Source organism: Argiope bruennichi, chromosome 4, assembly GCF_947563725.1.
Source record: "Argiope bruennichi chromosome 4, qqArgBrue1.1, whole genome shotgun sequence".
Taxonomy (NCBI): domain Eukaryota; kingdom Metazoa; phylum Arthropoda; class Arachnida; order Araneae; family Araneidae; genus Argiope; species Argiope bruennichi.
Window position 1 is genome coordinate 66,400,543 of NC_079154.1, and position 19,865 is coordinate 66,420,407.

Consider the following 19,865-nt stretch of genomic DNA (forward strand, 5'->3'; position numbering starts at 1 on the left):
TAATATTAAAATCACAATCTGAAAACAACGATTAGGGATTTCTAAAAGATAATGCTAAAAGAATTCTCTCTATTAAAGAAGATAAAATATAATTTAGCAGTTTAGACTAAATAATGGATTCATTAATTAAGAAGTAACAAAAAAAGTTTGCTTGGTGCAAAAATTATGAAAATTTACATCTTCCATTTTAATCAAAACATTTATTTTAAACAATAAAATTGCCTAGTTTTTTTCTGCAAATATTTTGTGTGATAACAGCCTTGCATAAAGAAACCTTACTTTCAGTATGCTGGCTAAACTGCAGAATTTTTTTTAACATTAAAAATATTGTCCACTGCCCACTTGAGTACACATAATTTATTGTATTTCATTGTGTTATTAAAATTCAAAGCAAAATTTTGAATTTCATTAAGCTATCAAAAGTACCAGATCCCTGCTCTTGTGGTCAATAAAACCAAGGAATGTCTTTCAAATTAAAAAAAAAAACTGCACTTTTTCTAATGTCAAAGACATCAAAATTGCAGTTATAATTCTCTATACCAGACTAGTATAGCTAGGTTGCAGGAATTCTTTATTTTAGATTTAAAATATGAACCTTGGCCAAGATGACGGGGGGGGGGGGAGAGCACTAAATAGTATCACTATAAAGGAAAAGATGGATTAAGAATGCTTATTTGAAACAGATATAATTTATATACGAAAAATTAGGATTTATGATGAAAACTCTTATAGGATAGTTTAAAAACTTTCAGACAAATTTGATAAAATGAATATTGAAAAGCTTATTTATTCATCATAAGAAAATTATTTTATGTAAAGTATAATAAAATTAGGTTAAAGAAATGGTTTAGATATCCATATTATATTTATAATTCTATTTCTTCTATTAAATATTATTTACCTCTTTTTTTGCTAACTTTATTCAGACTTTCAATGAATAATATCACTACATAAAATATTGACACAAATATAGATTTATTTTATTTATTGCAAATACTTTAAAAACCAATTTTCTAACAAAATATGCAATATAAAATATTTGGTATTTCTGTCTGTAACTTTTCCTATAGTACTGAGATATATATGTATTTACAATAAACTATATATGAAAGCTTTAAAACTGCGTTTCAATGAATTCGTTACATTGGATAGTTCCATTTATACATTCAATAGACAATCTTTTAAATACCAGTTTCAATAGTTTTACCATTCTGTATAACATAATGAAGTATTTTTTTCCTCATATGCACCATAGAACATCTTGAGAACACATATAATAATATAAAATTATAAAATAAAAAATATATCTTAAAATACAGGTTGTAATAGTCAAAACAAATGTAAACCAACTTGAAACAAAGACATTCGTTCAGTTAAATGAGAAGGTGCATAACATAACACATTTAAGTTAATTTCTGACAAGATGATAAAATTTTTATTAATGAAGTTCATCTGCTGATAATCATAAAAATATATATAAGCTTATAAAAAAATAATAATTATGTAAAGAAATTATGGCATTTGTCTAATATGCCTCTCCTTCCTTACGAAAAAATAGTTACATAAACAAGTATGAGGTAAATAATTAAACTCTTTAAAATTCAGGTGTACACAACAAGAGTATTTAAAATTTCATGCCGACAAAGAGGACAATCATGATAATTTTCTTGCAAAGCTATTGTACATTCTTCACACATTATCATATGTCTGCAAGGATATAATAAAACATTCCGTTCTCTGTCATGACAAATTATACAAACACGTCTCATCTTTTCTTCTGATAATTCTCTCTGAAGCAATTCAATCTGCTCTTCATTAAGTTCTTCCTTGATTTTACGGAAAGGTAAACTCAATAGACGGACCGTCTTCTTCATGCATTTCACAGTCAAACGAGTATTGTCATTTGAACAACTTGGATTATGACTATTAGAACTAGATATAGAATTGGATATTGTTTGGTCAAACAGTGAAAACGTTTTAATGTATGAAACAATACGAATGAATAATTTCACAGTAATCATTACACATTTGAAAATTAAACAAGATATTTTATCAAGAAATATGAGGAAAATGTTTGAAATAAAATTGTAGAAAGACTTCATATATGTTTTAATTGCATTATATGAATAAAAGGTACAGATAAGTAAAAAAATGCCAAAATAAGCTTTAAGAGGTATATTAATAATTAGCTTTTGACATTCTATTGGAAGCTGATACAAATTCTCCCATATAAAATACAAAACATGTTGCACAATATCACATAACTGAGAAAAACAATACATTAAACCTTTGTAAAGAAATATAAGTAAATTGGGGCCTAACTGAAGAATAAGCAGTATGGCTTCAAAAATGAGTTTTGCAAAATATATAAAATTTTCAAATATCTGCATTAAGAAATAAATGGTAATGTTTGATAAGTTAATGATACTAATATAGATAGAATGGATAAAATCTGCAGTAGTGCAAATAAATAAATGCAACTGATTAATACATTCTGTAAGAAAATCAGCAATAATGTTATAAACAAAAAGCACACAAATTGCCAGCTCATTTGAAAATGTTAAAAAGTCATTATAATAACAGCTTAATATGAGATAAAAGGATAAGGCTATTCCAGTACAAGTGTCCGCCACAGAACCAATAACACTTATCAGGTAAGCTACAGTATAGTAATTGCACTCCAGAAAAACCTGTAATCCCATCTCTAGATTTTGGATGGTCCATCCAACAGCTTCGGCAGTCATGCTAATAGCATTCATTTTAAAACAAAATTACAAGAATTTGATTGCTTTTAAAAGCATTCAAAATCTGTGTTTGAACATTTAATTTCTCTCCCACGGAGGCATGCCGGTATTTGACCAGGAATGAAATTGATATGATTCAATAATTGTGCAATTTAAGTTGATATAATCAGAAAAATCCACACTGAATATAAAGATAATAGCTTTTCAACTTCAAAACAGAACATTAAAATTACAAATCGATTAAACTGTCACTGCAAACAAAATTATTTTCATACCAAGCAATTCAAATTTTCTACTTGATACTCATTTCATTTCAGTTTTCTTTACACTAGGAAAACAAATCAGCCTTCCTTGAATATAATCTGTTATGAACAGGGAAAGAGCTTCTAAACGTTGAAATCTGATTGGATGATGATAAAAGACAACTTTCTTGCTGTTTGATGTCTATGGTGCCTACCGTTTCATCTCGTTCAATTTGTTTTGAATTTTTCCACGTGACGATATAATATTGCACAGTGAAAGACTATCTTGTGTGATTATATAGAAAATGACGCGTTATTCAAGAAAGAAAGGTAATCATGGTTATTCTGCCAAACGAAAGCAATTAAAAGTCAAACGTAGAACCAAAGATTTGGATGAAATTGATAATGATTTAGAGCCTCAAAATGCAGAAAATTTATTAAATCAGCCTATAGATTTAGATGTCGCAGGTTCAGCTCAACATTATTGCCTACATTGTGCGTAAGTGAAAATTATTACTATATCAGTTTTGAAATATATGTGAAAATTCATTTATGTTTCCTTTATTGCGTTTGAAATTAATTTGGAATTATTAAAAAACTTTTATTTAACTTTTTATTTCATTTGATAGCAGCGTTAGTCATATTGTAAATCTACTCATTTGTTTCCAATAAATATCAGTAATTGTATTCAATATATTTTAAAATATGCCAAATGCTTCATCTTATTAAGTAATGGGATGCCCTGTTTAATTTTTAATAAAATATTAAAAATAAAATATAATTTTTAATAAATACTGGTTTGTTGCATTTTTTATTTATTTGTGGTTATTTGATATAAATAATAAGAATTATAAAGAAAAAATTATTATTTTAGAAATTTTTCTGAGTTTTTAGTATGTATGGGCTATGTCTATAAAATCATAATCTCTTTTAAGTAATAAATAATGGTTATTCAGTAATGCAAATTATTTTAATATTATTTCCACTATAGATAAGGTGCACTTATTAGCATGATTAAAAATCTTCCTGAATCTACCTAAATGGAAAGAATAATAAAGTAAAAAGGAATTATATATCAAAATTTACTAATTTAATGTTTTTTATAATTTATAATAGATTTCTAGTATTAAATATATTAATGATTCTTTTGAAAATTATTTAAATTTTTGTAATTTTAATAAAAATCTTACAAATAGTATATTGGTCCTAAACTAATTTTAATTATAAAATTCCTGTAAAGATTAAAACATAGCACTCAACTGATTGATATTTATTAAAGAATCGACATTAATTAGTGGTTATAAATGAGGAGAAATTCTTATCCTTTTTAAGTTTTGTTGTATTTAAAATTATTATTTATAACCTATAAGATACTTTTAAAAATACACTTGATAAGAACAATTTCCCATATGGTTGGCATGATATTGTAGCAGGAGATGTACTATTAAAAAAAAAAAAAAAAAAAAAACTAAAATTACCAATTTTTTTGTATTTATGTCTTATCCACATGTGAGTGATTATTTGTGAAAAAGAAATTACTAAAGATTTGATGATTTATGGCAATCAATTGCATGCCAGTTATGAATTTCTGATTAAATTGCTAAGGATTATACACTAATAAGTTCTTTCATAATTAAATTTGCCATACATGATTATGTTTACTAATAATATATTGTTAATACCAAGGCTGGCAGTATATATAGAAGTATATAGATTTTTTTCATTGATATATTTTGTTCTTATGTTAAAAGGCTTTATTCTTTAATAAGTTTTCTTGTAGAAGGTAAAGTGATAAACGATTATAAAATTTATTTTTGTTTATTGCTCAATACATGCCTTACATATATGTTAATTGTTGAATACATTTGGACACGTAGCTGTCTTGTTGTTTTGTAGAGGAATCTGTTTAATATTTAAGGTTACAATTCTATGAATAGGATTCTAGACAAAAAAGTATCCTATTTCTTATTGATAGCTCAATAAATCTTAATGGATATCTATAGCAGATCTTTTCATGACTGTGAAGGAAGAATGCACTGCTGATGATTAGTGACAACTTGGAATAACAATAATAGTCAAACAGTGAAATTAACACATCACTAATGGAACAATACCATTATTAAATATACAAATAACAGACTCTATCATATCCTAAGTAATCCTCAATATAAAGCATTTGATTGAAATCCTGAATGCCCCATCCATCCAAATTTTTAACAAATGTACATATGTAAATTTTATAAGCACAGTGAATTTTTTTTAATGCAAAGTGATCTTTCCTCTCTGTTTAGTAAAGTCTTTACTGCTGACATTGTTTTTATTTCTTTATGGAATTAACAATTGATTTTGGTCAATACCTTTATTATAAGCTTGTGTCTTTAAAACCTTGCATTTTTCTCTTTTTGAAATAATCCTGATTATTTTATTCAGAATAATAGTATCTGCACTAGTAAACTAGTAAACATTCCTGCTCTCTGAAGTATTAATTATTGATAGGCTTAAAATACCATCCTTATTGAGCTTCATTATATGAAATTTCTTGTTAAATGCTAGTAAAAAGGATTCTGTTGAAAGTTTTAAATTATTTCTTTTAGTATATGTGTATATAAAAAATGAATATAATTTTTATAGGAAGAAATTTTATATTCTCTGCAGATTTTAATTTATAATAATGAAATATATATATATATATATATATATATATATATATATATATATATATATATATATATATATATATATATATATTGAAATCATATTTTTTTATGCTGACTACTGAATGATTCATTTGTGATTTTTACCTACTAACAAATTAATTTAAACTTACTATCTATTTGGATGATCCCCTCTCTGCCATTATTAAGAAATTGCAAAGCAAGAGTAATCTATTTCAATAAATGACACTCATGTAATAACTATTGCATTAATCTCAAATAAATGAAAATAGAAAGTTTATTGCAATTTGTGATTGATTGTCAAAAAGATCATCAAAGAAGTTATGTTGGTCTAACGCCAAATATAACGGTTAAGACAAAATGTCACCAGTGGAATGTAGATAAATCAAAGGTTTGCCAGTGGATTTGTTTAAGATATAAACAGCAGATAATTGATACAAATTAGAAGCATAAGTCATGGCAGTGAATATGCTAAGATGTGGTACCATTTGATACTGTTACTTTGCTTTTAGACAAAAATGCTTACCAAATTAATAGTAATCTTAATCAGAAACATTTTTTTTTTCTTATGATAAAATAATTTGAAAATTATGGGGATCATTACATGCCTCGAACTCGTCGATTAGGAGACAATGAGCACACTGTGAGGCTGTGCTACATTATTTGAAGGCGTTTGGACTCACCTGGTTTGATGTTACTGTCGACCAGGTTTGATAAGCCACAACATGTCTCAAAATGTACATTGTAAGTGTCATGTTTTAAACTGATTAGAAATAAGTTAAAATTATATTTCGAAATCTTATTATCCATATTATATTGGTATTGAAAATCCAAAAACACAGTTTGTATGGGGAAAAAATACAACAGTCTCATTAATTTATAATCACTTTATTCTTCACATAAACATGATATACAGGTAACTATATACACAAAACAGCATTTGCCGTATGTGGGAAATTCCTATTAATTAGTTTTTCTCCAGTAATTAATTCCTATTAATTAGTGTTCAGAAAGACTTGCTCATTTACATATTTGAGCTCAACTCAACTGATTACTGTAATCTTTTCATAATTTTCATGATTAGATAAAGAAAGCACAAGAACAAATGCTGGAATTCGAATCCTTATGTAATGTTACTAGGATTCTTAATAAATTCTGGATCCTTCATTTTTGTCACCAAGGCTAGGGGGTGAATGACTCGGCTAGGACAATGATCCATTAGTTATTTATAAAGCTTTCTTTCTTACAAGGGAACTGATTGTGCAGGGAAGCAGTATTACAGATTTGTAACATTGTTCCCCCTTTTCATAGTCTGACATCCTGTCAATTTCATTATTCAGTGTTATGATTAACACCTTCATATAAAGCTAACTAGTTGATTGTATATAATTTTTTGCTTGCCATTGGGTGACCTCTGGTCCATGGGTTACATAGTGAAAAAATCCAACAGTTCAGTAACAGTTAGCAATACTTTATTCTCTATAGAAATATGACATACATCATGGACAAAGAACAATACAGCAATTACAGTGAACAGCATGAGGAGTGTAGAGATAACTTGCTGGAGAGACTTCACTCACTTACTCACATTAAGGTCAACTCAGCTGATTATTTTAACCTTTTTATAGTATCTGTGACAATGAAGCTTCTGAAATAAATACAGGAACTGAGAATTTGTCAAGATTTCCTAATAATTTGGGTACTTCATTTTTGTTCTCCATATATCGCCAAAGTCGGAGGGAGAGGGCATTAACTCAACATTTTTTCAAAAGCATTTTGATCTATTTGTAAAAAATACTCTTCTTTACCAGGAAATTATGCAGGGAAGAGATATTGTAAATTTTTAATATATGTTCCTTATTAAATTTTATTTTAAGAAAATAAGTGAATAAAAAGGCTAACAGAAATAAGGAAAATCCAGTTTTCTGTTAAATATGTTGAAATATAGATAGAATGATGATTGTTATATTAATTTTTTTTTCTTTCTGTAGGAGATACTTTATAGATGACAATGCTATGCAGGCACATTTTAGGACAAAAGTCCATAAAAGACGGTAAGTACTTTAAAAAGTAGTATGGATGTTTTATATACTTCTGTAAATCAAAATTATTGATGGAAGCAATTGAATATACTACATGTTATGGAAGATAACTGAAATATTTCAATAAAAATTTTATTTATGCCATGAAGTGTCTATTCTACTTACTGGTTATATTTTTTATTACATTTTTAAAGTTATTTTTAAATATTTGTATGTATTTATTTCTTGTAAAAATAGTTATAAGAAATGGTGAAAGAATAAGAAATATTTTTTGTGGCTTTAAATAACTAAAGTTAATGTAAAAAATTTTTCAGTTTTCAAAATTAAGATAGCTTAGGCTATCTTTTTATATCAGAATTTATTTCAGATATAGTTCTTCAAAATAATAATATATATATTTTTAAAATTATATTTTTTCTAATATTTGTATTAAAAATGTTACATGCTATTTATTAAAATGTGTTTATGTTGAATATCTCAGCTAATTGTATTTTGTTATAAATGTTTGCTGTTATAAAAGTTTATTTTTATCTTCTTACATAGCATAAACTGTCTACATAAAACAGAGTAATCTCCCTGAAACTTCCTTGCATATTTTGTAAATAAGATACTATTCCCTTCCCTTTGCAAAAAACCGTGAACCTTGGACAGACCACAATTTTATGCAAGGCAGCTCAGATTTTTATTTTCACACTTTAAAGTTGTAAGCTTCATAATAAAATAAGGAAAACTTTTAATTTCATGGCATTGTGAATAGTATTTAAAACCAGATATTCTTTTAAAGGCTTTTCATCTTTTTTCCCAAACTACTTATTGTCTTATACAACCCAGCAGGAATGGTCACCCCAAAGCTTTCTTGTATAATCTGTGATAAATTTGTCATACCACAGAGAATGCTGGCACTTTAGTACAATAGTTACGAAGTATGAACTCTTAGCATGAATTTAACTTTTTTACTGAATTTATTGTGTCATCCTTGGCGATTAATCCCTGGCATGCAGTAATAGTATCCAAAAATTGAATTTCTGTTTTAGAGATGTTTCTCTCAACATAAGGAAACAAAAATTTGATACATAACTACACTTGTAGTCAAAAATTCCCGTATGAAATTTGATATCTAATTTATTTGCAAACTGCATTTATGATTTATCTTTAAAACTCCAAGATTACAATAAACTAAATTATGGCTTTTTTTTAAAAATAAAACTCAACCAAATTTTAGTAAAATCCTCTTTCAAAGAAATACAAGCTTTATATACTTTCAAATGGCCTTATTTTTATTGGGTTTTGCAGAATGTATCATTCAAATGCTGGGAATTATTTGATAAAGAACTTTTGATAGTTACTAAAAAATGAACTTTTTCTGAATCACGAAGAAAAATAAAGATCTGATTAATTCTGTTCATTTACCAAAAATTAAATATATATTTCAGCTGTCTGAAATTTGATAGTTTTACAAAAGGAACTTGTTAGCAATTAATTCGAAGAAATGCAGATTTTTCAGTTACATTATTTTAAGCTTACAGAGAATATCTAAAAATTGTGCCTCCCCTTTATGCAGCAATTCAAAAGTTAAATGTACAGTAGACTCCCGATTATCCAAGAGCGGGTTATCCGCGCCTGCCACACAAAGTTTTTTTTTTTTTTTTGACTGATTTCTTTAAAAAGGTGCAGTTTTACAGTTATGCTTTTGTAATTACATAATACATTACAATATTAAAACAGTACATATGTATTAATTTTTCTGTGTATCCTTGACGCCTCTCGTAAGTACAAAGCATTTTTCTGTTTTCATTAACAAAATGCATTTTAGGTTAGTTTTGAGTGATATACTAAAATATTAAGCGTGAGTTAAACATTTCCTGCCGTTTATTTTACGTTTTATTGTACATAAAATGATTTTTCAAAGTTGGAATGACCGTTTTCTCTTTTGCTATACCTGTTTTTAGCTATTTTCGGATTATCCGCGATTTTTGTTATCCGCGGCGGCCGCGCCACCCAATTCCGCGGAAAATCGGGAGTGTACTGTAGTTAAATGTACACACTTTGATTAAGTATTGGTTATGTATTATTTAAAATGATTATTATTAACCATATTTTTGATGCACTTTTATTATAGTATCAAAATATTTATTAGTATGTGCAATAAAAAAATTGGATATCTTCTTTTTTTGCAATTTTGAAAGTATGACAGAATAATGAATATTATTATCAATTTATGATTCTTACAATAATTATTTTACATTTTAATGTGATATGCAAAATAATTGAAAATATTTCTAACTAAAAATTATTTTAATTTGCAGGTTAAAGGCTATGGAAGCAGAACCTTATACTGTAAAGGAAGCAGAAGCAGCTGGAGGTATAGGAACTTACGTTGCTCCAAAAAAGAGAAAAATGGAAACACAGAAAAGCAAATAAAATAATTTATGTATATTTATATCCTTTTATTCAATTAAAGTAATACACATGAGCAAACAAATCAACTGCTCTTAACTACAATATATTTAATTATCCCTCCAAGCAATCAGTTATTGTGTTGTTTTCAATTATCAACATTAAGGTGTTTTATTATTTTTTTTTAAAGTTCGTAAGCTGTATTTTTCATATGCATGTCATAAACCTTTAAAAGAACAGAAAAATACATGTAAGTCACAAAGAACTACACATTACAATCAAGTCGGTCATCTGAAGGGTGAAAATCAATTTCATGAAAATTGTTGTGAGGTTTGAAAAAAGAAATGTAAATTAATTCTGTGACTTTTGTAATTTGCATCTATATTGACTTCTGAAATATAATTGTGTAATAGATTTCAATTTTATATGAAAATTTTATCTATTTGGGTGAGGTACACAGCCTTAAAAATCAAAAGCTAATGACTGATTTTTAAAAATTATTTCCTATCAATACAAAAAATAAGAGTACAATTCTTTAAAATATTCCAATTATATACACATGAAAATTGCTTTTATGTTAATATGTGCACAAAAAGTATTTAAATCTAAATAAGACAGAATGAATTTGTAAATATAGTAAAATGATAATGAAAATAAATTTGTTTTTTTTAGTAACATTTTTCTAAGTTTAATATTTTTTAAACAGTTCATTACAAGGGGAAAAAACTGTCCACAATACTGTTTTTAATTATATATTATTATATCTGCAATACTAAGATTTTTCTCATTTTAAATTTTTAACAGCATAAAAAAAAAGAATTTCAAAATTTATGTTTTTAGATAAAAATATCAGACAGTAATAATACATTCAATAAATTTGAATACATTTAATCATAATATTTCTGGTTTGCAAGAGGTTATAGGTCTACAGTTTTGAAGATATGCATGATTCATTTCATTTTTTAATTTGCTAAGAAGTTAATTTTACTTATTAATGTATTTATTAAAATGAATGATAGTGCATGTTGTGATTTCCAGTGGTAAACATTTATTATAGCTCATGACAATACAAAACCATTGTAGTAATTCTAATATTAAAAATCAGGCCTTAGATTATATTTAATTTTAGAAGCACAGGCATCATAATTTTTTTTTGTAAAGATATAAAAAAAATTATAAAGCTTTTTTTATAAAGATATTTACAATGATCAAAATAAAATTATACATGCAATTATAGATAAATGTTTTTTCTTTCAGAAAATAAAATTTTATTGAGGGTACTGAATATTCATTAGTGTATAATATAATTTAGCTATTTTCTTAGAAACTAATAAATTTAAAATACTTTAAAGCATCATAGTAGTGATATTTTAAAAATTATATTATTGAGAAAAATTTTCAAAAGACTTATTTTTAAAATACAAAAAAATTCATATTGTTATAAAAGGAAATTAAATTTTTTTTGTCTACATTTATCAATATTATTCTGAACTGCTCATTTAACTTCTGGTTAAATGCTTTTCAGTTTTGCTCCAGTAAAAAAAAAAAAAAAAAAAATAACGTCCTGCTTTTAAATTTAGTAATAAGATTAGTTTTAGTAAAATTAAAGTCTTTTAGCATTTTCATTATTAAATAGTTAAATTTTGACTTCCGAGCGAAAGTGATGCAAAATTTTTAACCGGAAGAATATTAAAAACTTTGATCAATTTTCTGTTTTAATAAGAAAATATTACTTCAGTTATTTCACTTATATAACATTAAATCAAGATACATTCCATTTAAAATAATAATAGACATTTATTATTTCTTAAAAAAAAAAAATTATTTTATTTGTCAATATCAGAAAATACATTTATAACATATGAAAAACAGGAAACCTTTAATTATAACTTCAAAATATATCTTTTTTGCATAGTATTGAAAACTGAATCATCTAAATGATACAGTTCCCTGATAGCTTCTGTATAATCTGCCCAAGATATATTGACCTTTTTCTCCATTTCATCAACCATATCCATAAGGTCATCATATTCTGTAGAAGAAATACCTGAATTTCTGAGTTCCAGCCTTTCTAAATCATTATGAACACGTATGATTTCTTCAACAAAATCTGCACTCACAATTGTATTATTTAAATTCAGCAAGGTTAATTTTTTAGGATACTGTAATATAATCTCTTTCATTTCTTCTGAAAAGAAACAATAAACCATATGAAGTTCTTCAAGATTAGGACTTGATGAGATAATGAATGAAATTTGACTTTCATTCATTTCCAAAGAAGCATTTTGTAGATTGAATATTCTCAAACGAGAAAAACCTAAATCTGTACTGCTTGAACATATGTCATCTGTATCCTCAAAAGATGGATACTGCAGACCAAGGCTTTCCAAATTAGGACAACAGCTTGCCAATAATTTTACTGACAGTGAAAATGAGGTTAGAGATAAACTAGTCAGTTTACTACCTCTAATTTCAAGAAAATTATTAATGCATAACTTAGGATTCACTATTGTGCTGCATTGTAGGCTAACAATAACCAAATTTTCAAAAGTTGATATCAAATCTAATTGTTCTTCAGTTATTATTTCACTTACGATTAGATTTTGAACATAAGGACAAGAAACTGTACACACATTTAAAATTGTAGTTAAATGGTTTTCAGGTCGCATTGGATTATTCAAAATAACTAAATTATTTAAATTAAGCACTATATAATTGCTAATTCCAGAAGTTTCATTTAAACCAGTAGCTTCAAATATTGCTCTCGGAACATTATCAAAAAACAATTTTGTTAAAGATGGAATTTTCTTCAAAACCAATGCAACTCCCCTGTATGTTACTGATGTGTGTTCAACATTTAGATTTTCAAGAGGTGGTGGAGCTTCACACAAAATTTCTAATCCTTTGTCACTAACTCTGCTGCATTGATACACATCTAAGCTCTTTAATTCAGGACAGTTTTTAGCAATTATTGCCATAGAGTTGTCAGAAAAAATTGTATTAGCTAGTTGCAAAACTTGAACTTTTGACAAATACTTCAGGAAGTGATCACAGTTAAATTTTTTGATTCCAGGCATTTCAAATGATTTTACAATCTGAAAACAAAAAATTCTTTTTAAAAACATGAAATAAAATAATACCACAGATAAAAATATATATAATAATAAAAACAGGTATTTTTTAATATTTGCAAATATTTTTAAAACTAAATTTCAAAGAAGCAAAATTTATTAAAAAAAGGTTTGAATTAGGTGCTTAATTCAAGAATTATTTTAAGATGATCTGATAAAAAAAATGTGAACAAAATATTTATTGTTGGCTTTTATGCTGCTATTTGGCATGAGATTTTTTGACATCAGACATTTATAAATAGGTCTTTTTTTACAAAATCTCCATTAAAACTAATTTAAAAACCAAAAATATTTAACAAGGATTCAATGAAATTTTCAAAGAGATTAAAAAAATATGACTAAATATTGGCTATTCTATTAATTATTTGCACTTCTATGTCGAGTATGGTTTTCCATTTTGAAGGACTTATAATTCGGACAATTAATATGAAAATGATAACAAAACCTATACCTATACTTTTTTTAAATTTCTTAAATACTAAATGGAATTTTTATACTCGCATATGCACTTTTAACTGTTTGAAGTGCAAAATATTAATAAGAAGCAATAACTAGATAGATTTCCCTTCTTTAAGACTAACCCTTTTTAAGTTACTTTAAAGGAATATACATAATTTCTACTTTGGTTAAAACTTCTGAAAAATAAGTTTTTCATGAAAGATTTTCAGAATCACTTAATTTTATTAAAATTTGAATAAGTCAAGGAATCAGTGATATAGCTGAAATTTTGGTTTCTAAAAAAGTAAACAATTTTTGCCACATTTGTTTGTATATTTAATCAATGTAAGTAAATGAAAATTTTATTTTCATGACACTGGTTAATGGGTATATTACCATTCCATTTTGATTTATAATTATATTGAAGGCAAGGAAGGATGTAAAGCATAATAAAATATTTCCAATAATTTTTCTTTAATTATATCCATATTACAGAAAATATATAATAATTACATTAATGTAACTTATTTGATATGACAACATATCACTAAACTAAAAATTATAAATATTTTCATATTAATAATTAGCCAAGATCTAAACAATAAATCATGCTATAGTAATAAGTGAAATCATGTGATTTATGCTTATTCCTTCCATTCCACATACTTACAATAATGAAAATAGCATCTTTGGAAAATTAAAAATTGTGATAGTTACATTTATGCATAGTTTAGTTTGAATTTATTAATAATGTCTTTAAAAAGAACTTCCTGCAAGCTTTGTTTCCCTAGGTGGAGAAATCTATAACAAAATAATACAGAAAGAAATACAGAAACTCTAGAAATAAACTTTGATGGAAATAACATAATAATTTGCCCTTATAATTAATTATACAATACCTATTGAATACTTTATACTTAGCCATCAATTCTTGCAATACAAAACAATTTTGAAATATTATTGATGATTTAAAATATGAAAATACAGGATACATTTTCTTAAGAATTTGGAGTAAGTTCTACACCATTTTTTTGGGGGGGGGGGAGATTTATAAATATATTTAAATTTTAAGCATTACATGTTTCATATTTATTAAATGTCTCCTAGTTAATCAAAAAGATTTCTGCAGACTACATTTTTCTCCATTTAATTATATATCCTTTCTATATTACACAAAAATTTATGAAGAGTTTTAATTCACTAGTAAAAGATAATAAAGCACATAAACTTAGGATAAAATACCACAGTAAAAAGTATAAAATATAAAAGTAAAAAAAAAAAAAAGTAAAAAGTATAAAAAATAAATGTTCTGAAGTTATTTTTTTAAAAAATTTTAAACTCAGAAAAATATACGCACACTTCCAATTTCTTGCAGTCTTTCTTCAATGGCAGAAGAATCACAATTAAAGAGGTATATGAGGTTTAGCTTGTGACTGTACTTGTTGACTAGAAATTTTAAATATTCATCCCTCAGATTAAATTCCTCTGAAACCATTTTTAGGAGATGAACACCATAAACTTTTTCTAAAAAAATAAATAGGACTAAGAAATTTTTTTCTTGAACATAAAATTACAGAGAAATTAAATGTGTTAACAACAAAATACTATAAGATTAAAATTATGCAAGTTTAATAATGGTTTTTATTAGAGATTTAAATAATATTTTAACAAAAGTATTTACTTTTGCTAATCCAGACAAAATTAAAAATAGTAACAAATATTTAAACAAATGTTTTACAAACAAGATAAAAAACAATTTGCATAAGAATAGAAATACCAGCTGAATTAAAAAAAAAAAAATAACTATATGAAGCTCCCTACAAAAGAGTTCCTCCTAATTAATCAGGATCATGAATTAAAACTATTCAAATAATTAAAGGAATGTATACTAAGTAATAAGGAAATTATCAGGTTCATTGTACCTCTAATGGAGCTCTTATTCTGGCTTTTTTATTAGCAGTCAAAAACTTTATCACATACGAGATGATTGAATATGACAGGGAGGTAAAATGATCAATTTAATAAAACAGAAACCAATTATTTAGTAAGAACAAAATCCTAATATCTAAGTATCAGGGCACTGCTCATTATTTCAGAATTAATTATCAGACAATAAAATTGTTTGTTGCTATAGAAATCTGCTCTCTATTAATATATTAAATACTTCTTTATTTATAGAACCGGTCGTCTCCATCTATAGATTTACATAATTTTAATTATTTCAAATGTCAACATACAATTATGCAGTCATATTCAAATTCTTCAGATAGAAATAACAAAAATGCATACACAATTTTGAGTAAATGGTTGATGACTTATAAACAGCTGAAAACTTGAATTCCTAATGTTAAATGAGAATTCCCATTTTAAAATATACAATGGATCTTTGACAATGATTCTTATTTTACTTTAAAATACTCAACAAGACAAATTATGCATTTCTATAAGTGTGAAAGTATATTTTATATTTTTTAATTGATTTTTAAAATCACAAGTTAAAATTTTTAAATATAAACTAGCACAAATATTAAACCATTCGAAGAAGCAAAATTTAAAACCTCATCATTCCAAACTTTATCCCTTTTCATCAGATAGTTTTTAAGCGATTTAACAATAACTAAAAACTTTCAGAACAGCATGCTTTTATATTTCTTTGGAAATATTACCAAACTTTACAGAAAGATTATTTGGATAAAGAATTTAAAAAAAAATTGCCAATACGGGGAAAAAAGCATGTCTTTTCTCAATGCTTTAGATTATGATACATACATTTTTATTTTTTTAAAAATAAACAAAGGTATGGGAGAAAAAATTTGTACATATAATAAATTCTACTATGCTTACATTTGAAGTTTCATATGAGACAAATGAGAGTGGATAACAGTGGTAGAAATGATTTGTGAGATCTTTAATTAATAGGGGAAAAAAAAAAGCACAGAAGCTAAATTCTGTACAAATACATATACTGTTAAAAGTATGAATAAATGAAATATTATTGAACAAAATACAAAAGCAACAACTTGTGTATAGAAAATGAAATGTTCACTAAACATTCACAAAATACTTTTCAAAAAATGAAACAAAATCTTTGAAAAGTTTCATCAAATTAATTGATCTTATTTAATGTTTTTCCTATTAAAAACAAATAAAATATTTAAAAAATCTGAAAAATGATTTAAAATATTAATTGGTGGAAACCTGAATATGCAAATCAACAGAATTATGTCATTTATATTGCAATCATAAAGGAATACTGCAAAAAATAAGCATATTTTATTTTTCTGCACTAAAACTTTAAAATTTAATCTTGTTTTATTAATATTAATTTCTAAAGTTATCTCAAATTCTTCATTATTTTAAACAGCATGCCCTGAAAGCCTTATTTAAACATTTTCTGCAATATAAAAATAAATCCTTATATTTCATATTCTTATTCAGTCATTTTTTATCATTTCTTACAGCAAAATTACCATGTTAATGATTGAAACAAAAACTTAAATAATGTAAAGTTTTTAATCAAGTGACTAATTTACTAACATCTGCATAAATTAAAAAGACCCCCCCCCCCAAATTTAATATATGTTTGATTATTTTGAAAGGCTTGATAATGATTAATAAATTAATGCAAATAACTGTAGAATACTCTTTAAATATGATAGGGATACATAATAATCATTCAAAGATTTTATAAAGAAAGTAATAATTTTTTTAATTTTCATACTCAATTTTTAAAGTGAAAATTGCACATCAGTGCATCTAAATAATTTAAACATATTTCAAAACTATATTTCATTTATTTGTAAAAATAAATAACCAAAAATTCATTGAAAAATTTATACTATATATATATGCAATCTGATCTGCATTATCCACTAAACTTATTTTTATTTAGACATTTGAATATTTAACAATGTTGTTACTTTTGAACCAATTGCCATAGAAGATAATATATAATAATTAATAACTTATTTGCTTAATTTTCCTTTAATTAAAACTTAAATGATTAATGATTTAACTGTCAATGCTGCTGAGAATTAAAAAGAATGACAATCAGCAGCTTAACAAATAGAGCAACCATTGATTTAAATACTAAATGCAGTTACTAATTAATTCCATCTAACTCAAGAACAGATCATCGAGAGAGTTGATATCATTTATATAGTAACAGAAAATGATCTTAAATGCATACATATTTCAAGGATAACAAAATTATCGAAGAAAAGTGTTAAATTTGTAAAACAGAAAATTACTGCAACTTACGTAAAAGTATATATATATTTCGAAATCTTTCATTTGAAGATGAATAAAATAAAGTAAAGAACCTATCAAAATTAGAAGCAATGCATTTTAAACAGAATGTTTGTAAGCTTTGAGTTTGAAGATCTGTCATTAAATCCATGTTGAAATCTGTCATCTAAAGGACCTAAGTCTGCAAAAAAGCAAAAATGAGTATTAAAATATCAATTGATTCTTAAATACAGAAAACTAAACCTATTTTCTTAAATGCCAATTGTGCATTAAAAATGAAAATAAACTGACACGCATATATTTTTCTGGGGTAAAAATTGTCCTTTCTTTTTGCAACAGAATGCCACGAAAAACATCCACTTTACATCTCTCGGCACATTTTTGGTTTCACTTTTTTTTCTTCTGCTTTTTCTTGTTACAGATATGGTTCCAGTTTACGGATTTTTTTTTTTTTTTTTTTGATAATCCAAAAATTACATGAAATTACAAAAGTTGACCAAAGTTGTGATCTAAGTTAAAGTTATTTATTAGCAATAGTTAATTTCATTAAAATTTTTTAAAAATTGATTATTCTATTTTTCAATGAAGAGCATTTTAATTTATCTCTTACATTATTCTAATCAGCACTGTGGACAACGACAAGAATTTTAATGTTGACATTTTCGTGCAGATGAGAGATACAGAAACTGGTAAAATGGGTTCCATTTCTTTAGGTGATTTGACACATCTAAAATTACATGCATCATAATTTTTTTTTTTTTTTTTTCAATTTTAGATGTTTATTTTACATGTCATTCAAAAAACAAAGTTCAAAATTTAGCGAAGAAGTTTAAAAATTTTGATGTTCAGCTGCTATATTTTGAAAGAAAGGCTTCTTTCTTATTAAAACAAAATATCTTTACTCAGTTTTTACTAGGTTTTAAAAGTAGTAAATTTTTTTGTCCATATTAAAAGCTGAAGGAGTTCATGAGGCGCCAGGAACTTATTTGAAAGCAAGATGACGTCAGAAACATTTTCCGAATTCTTTCAATAAAATATATTGAAAATAGAAACTTTCAGATTGTTTTATATTCTAATGTCTAATTCAAATTTCTGAATTTTGATTTAAAATAATAGTTTTCTAGATAAGAAAAGCAAGTATCTCTGTATGTTGCTGTGAGTGAAAAGGGACCGAAGCAAAGCTGTAACATGAATTGAATTGAAATTCACAACTTTCATATAGTTAAAAATTAAATCTACACATTCTTCATATTTATAAACATATTACATTTTTATTAATCTTTTACACACATTCTTCTTATATATTTGTACAAAATATTCACCGCTTAGCGTTTTTATGACATATTCTTTAAAATTACATCATTATCTATATTTAAACTTAAGGAAGATAGAGTAAGCATATATTCTTCTACACAACAAGATAGTATCAAGAAAACGTTGTTTTCTAATAAAAAAAACACATTTAAGTTGAAAATGAAAACAACATAACAGCGCATGCCAAAACGTCATCGAATCTGTAGCTCGTGCTGCCATCTACTAAAAAACAAGAAAATAATTTGGAGAAAGCATTCTGCTACCGGCGGACTCTTAGAGAGAACTCTCGATAATTCAACGTAAACAAATAAATCAAATTCTTAAATAGGAAGATCAGATACTCCGAATGGTAAGTTTCATCCTCTATTTCTTTGTTTCTTTATTAAAATCGTTTTCCTCTGCCGAATAAGTAGTAGTTAATCAGAAATATGGTTTACTGATGACAGCCAGGGACATGGCGAAGGGGGAATGAGTGGGATGAAACACTCCCCCGGATTTTTCCCGAGTCGACATATTGGTCATCAGTCGGAAAAATTTAAAAGCATTATGGACGTAACATTTTATTATGCGCATCGAACATGTTTAGATAAATATGATTGCAGTGTAAAAGGAAATGGATTAAAAGCTAGAAATT

The 19,865-nt window shown here is 25.9% G+C and overlaps 3 protein-coding genes across 3 annotated transcripts in view; 2 read left to right on the top strand and 1 right to left on the bottom strand.

Moving 5' to 3' along the window:
- Positions 1 to 3,152: 3,152 nt before the first annotated feature.
- Positions 3,153 to 10,139, top strand: LOC129966132 (zinc finger protein 593 homolog). Its single transcript, XM_056080519.1, has 3 exons — positions 3,153 to 3,485; positions 7,653 to 7,715; positions 10,010 to 10,139. The coding sequence occupies exons 1-3, from the start codon at positions 3,292 to 3,294 to the stop codon at positions 10,122 to 10,124; spliced, it is 372 nt and encodes a 123-aa protein (XP_055936494.1). The 5' UTR covers positions 3,153 to 3,291; the 3' UTR covers positions 10,125 to 10,139.
- A 1,772-nt stretch (positions 10,140 to 11,911) lies between these two features.
- LOC129967108 (uncharacterized) lies at positions 11,912 to 18,425 on the bottom strand. The gene is made up of 4 exons (XM_056081783.1): positions 18,211 to 18,425; positions 17,930 to 18,098; positions 15,027 to 15,193; positions 11,912 to 13,195 (listed from the first exon to the last, which is right to left on the bottom strand). The coding sequence occupies exons 2-4, from the start codon at positions 18,081 to 18,083 to the stop codon at positions 11,984 to 11,986; spliced, it is 1,533 nt and encodes a 510-aa protein (XP_055937758.1). The 5' UTR covers positions 18,084 to 18,098; positions 18,211 to 18,425; the 3' UTR covers positions 11,912 to 11,983.
- A 1,052-nt stretch (positions 18,426 to 19,477) lies between these two features.
- Positions 19,478 to 19,865, top strand: part of LOC129966162 (popeye domain-containing protein 3-like) — a 60,373-nt gene continuing 59,985 nt past the window's right edge. Inside the window, exon 1 of the mRNA XM_056080558.1 lies at positions 19,478 to 19,580. The gene's annotated coding sequence lies outside the window, so the exon portion shown is untranslated. The remainder of the gene's footprint in view (positions 19,581 to 19,865) is intronic.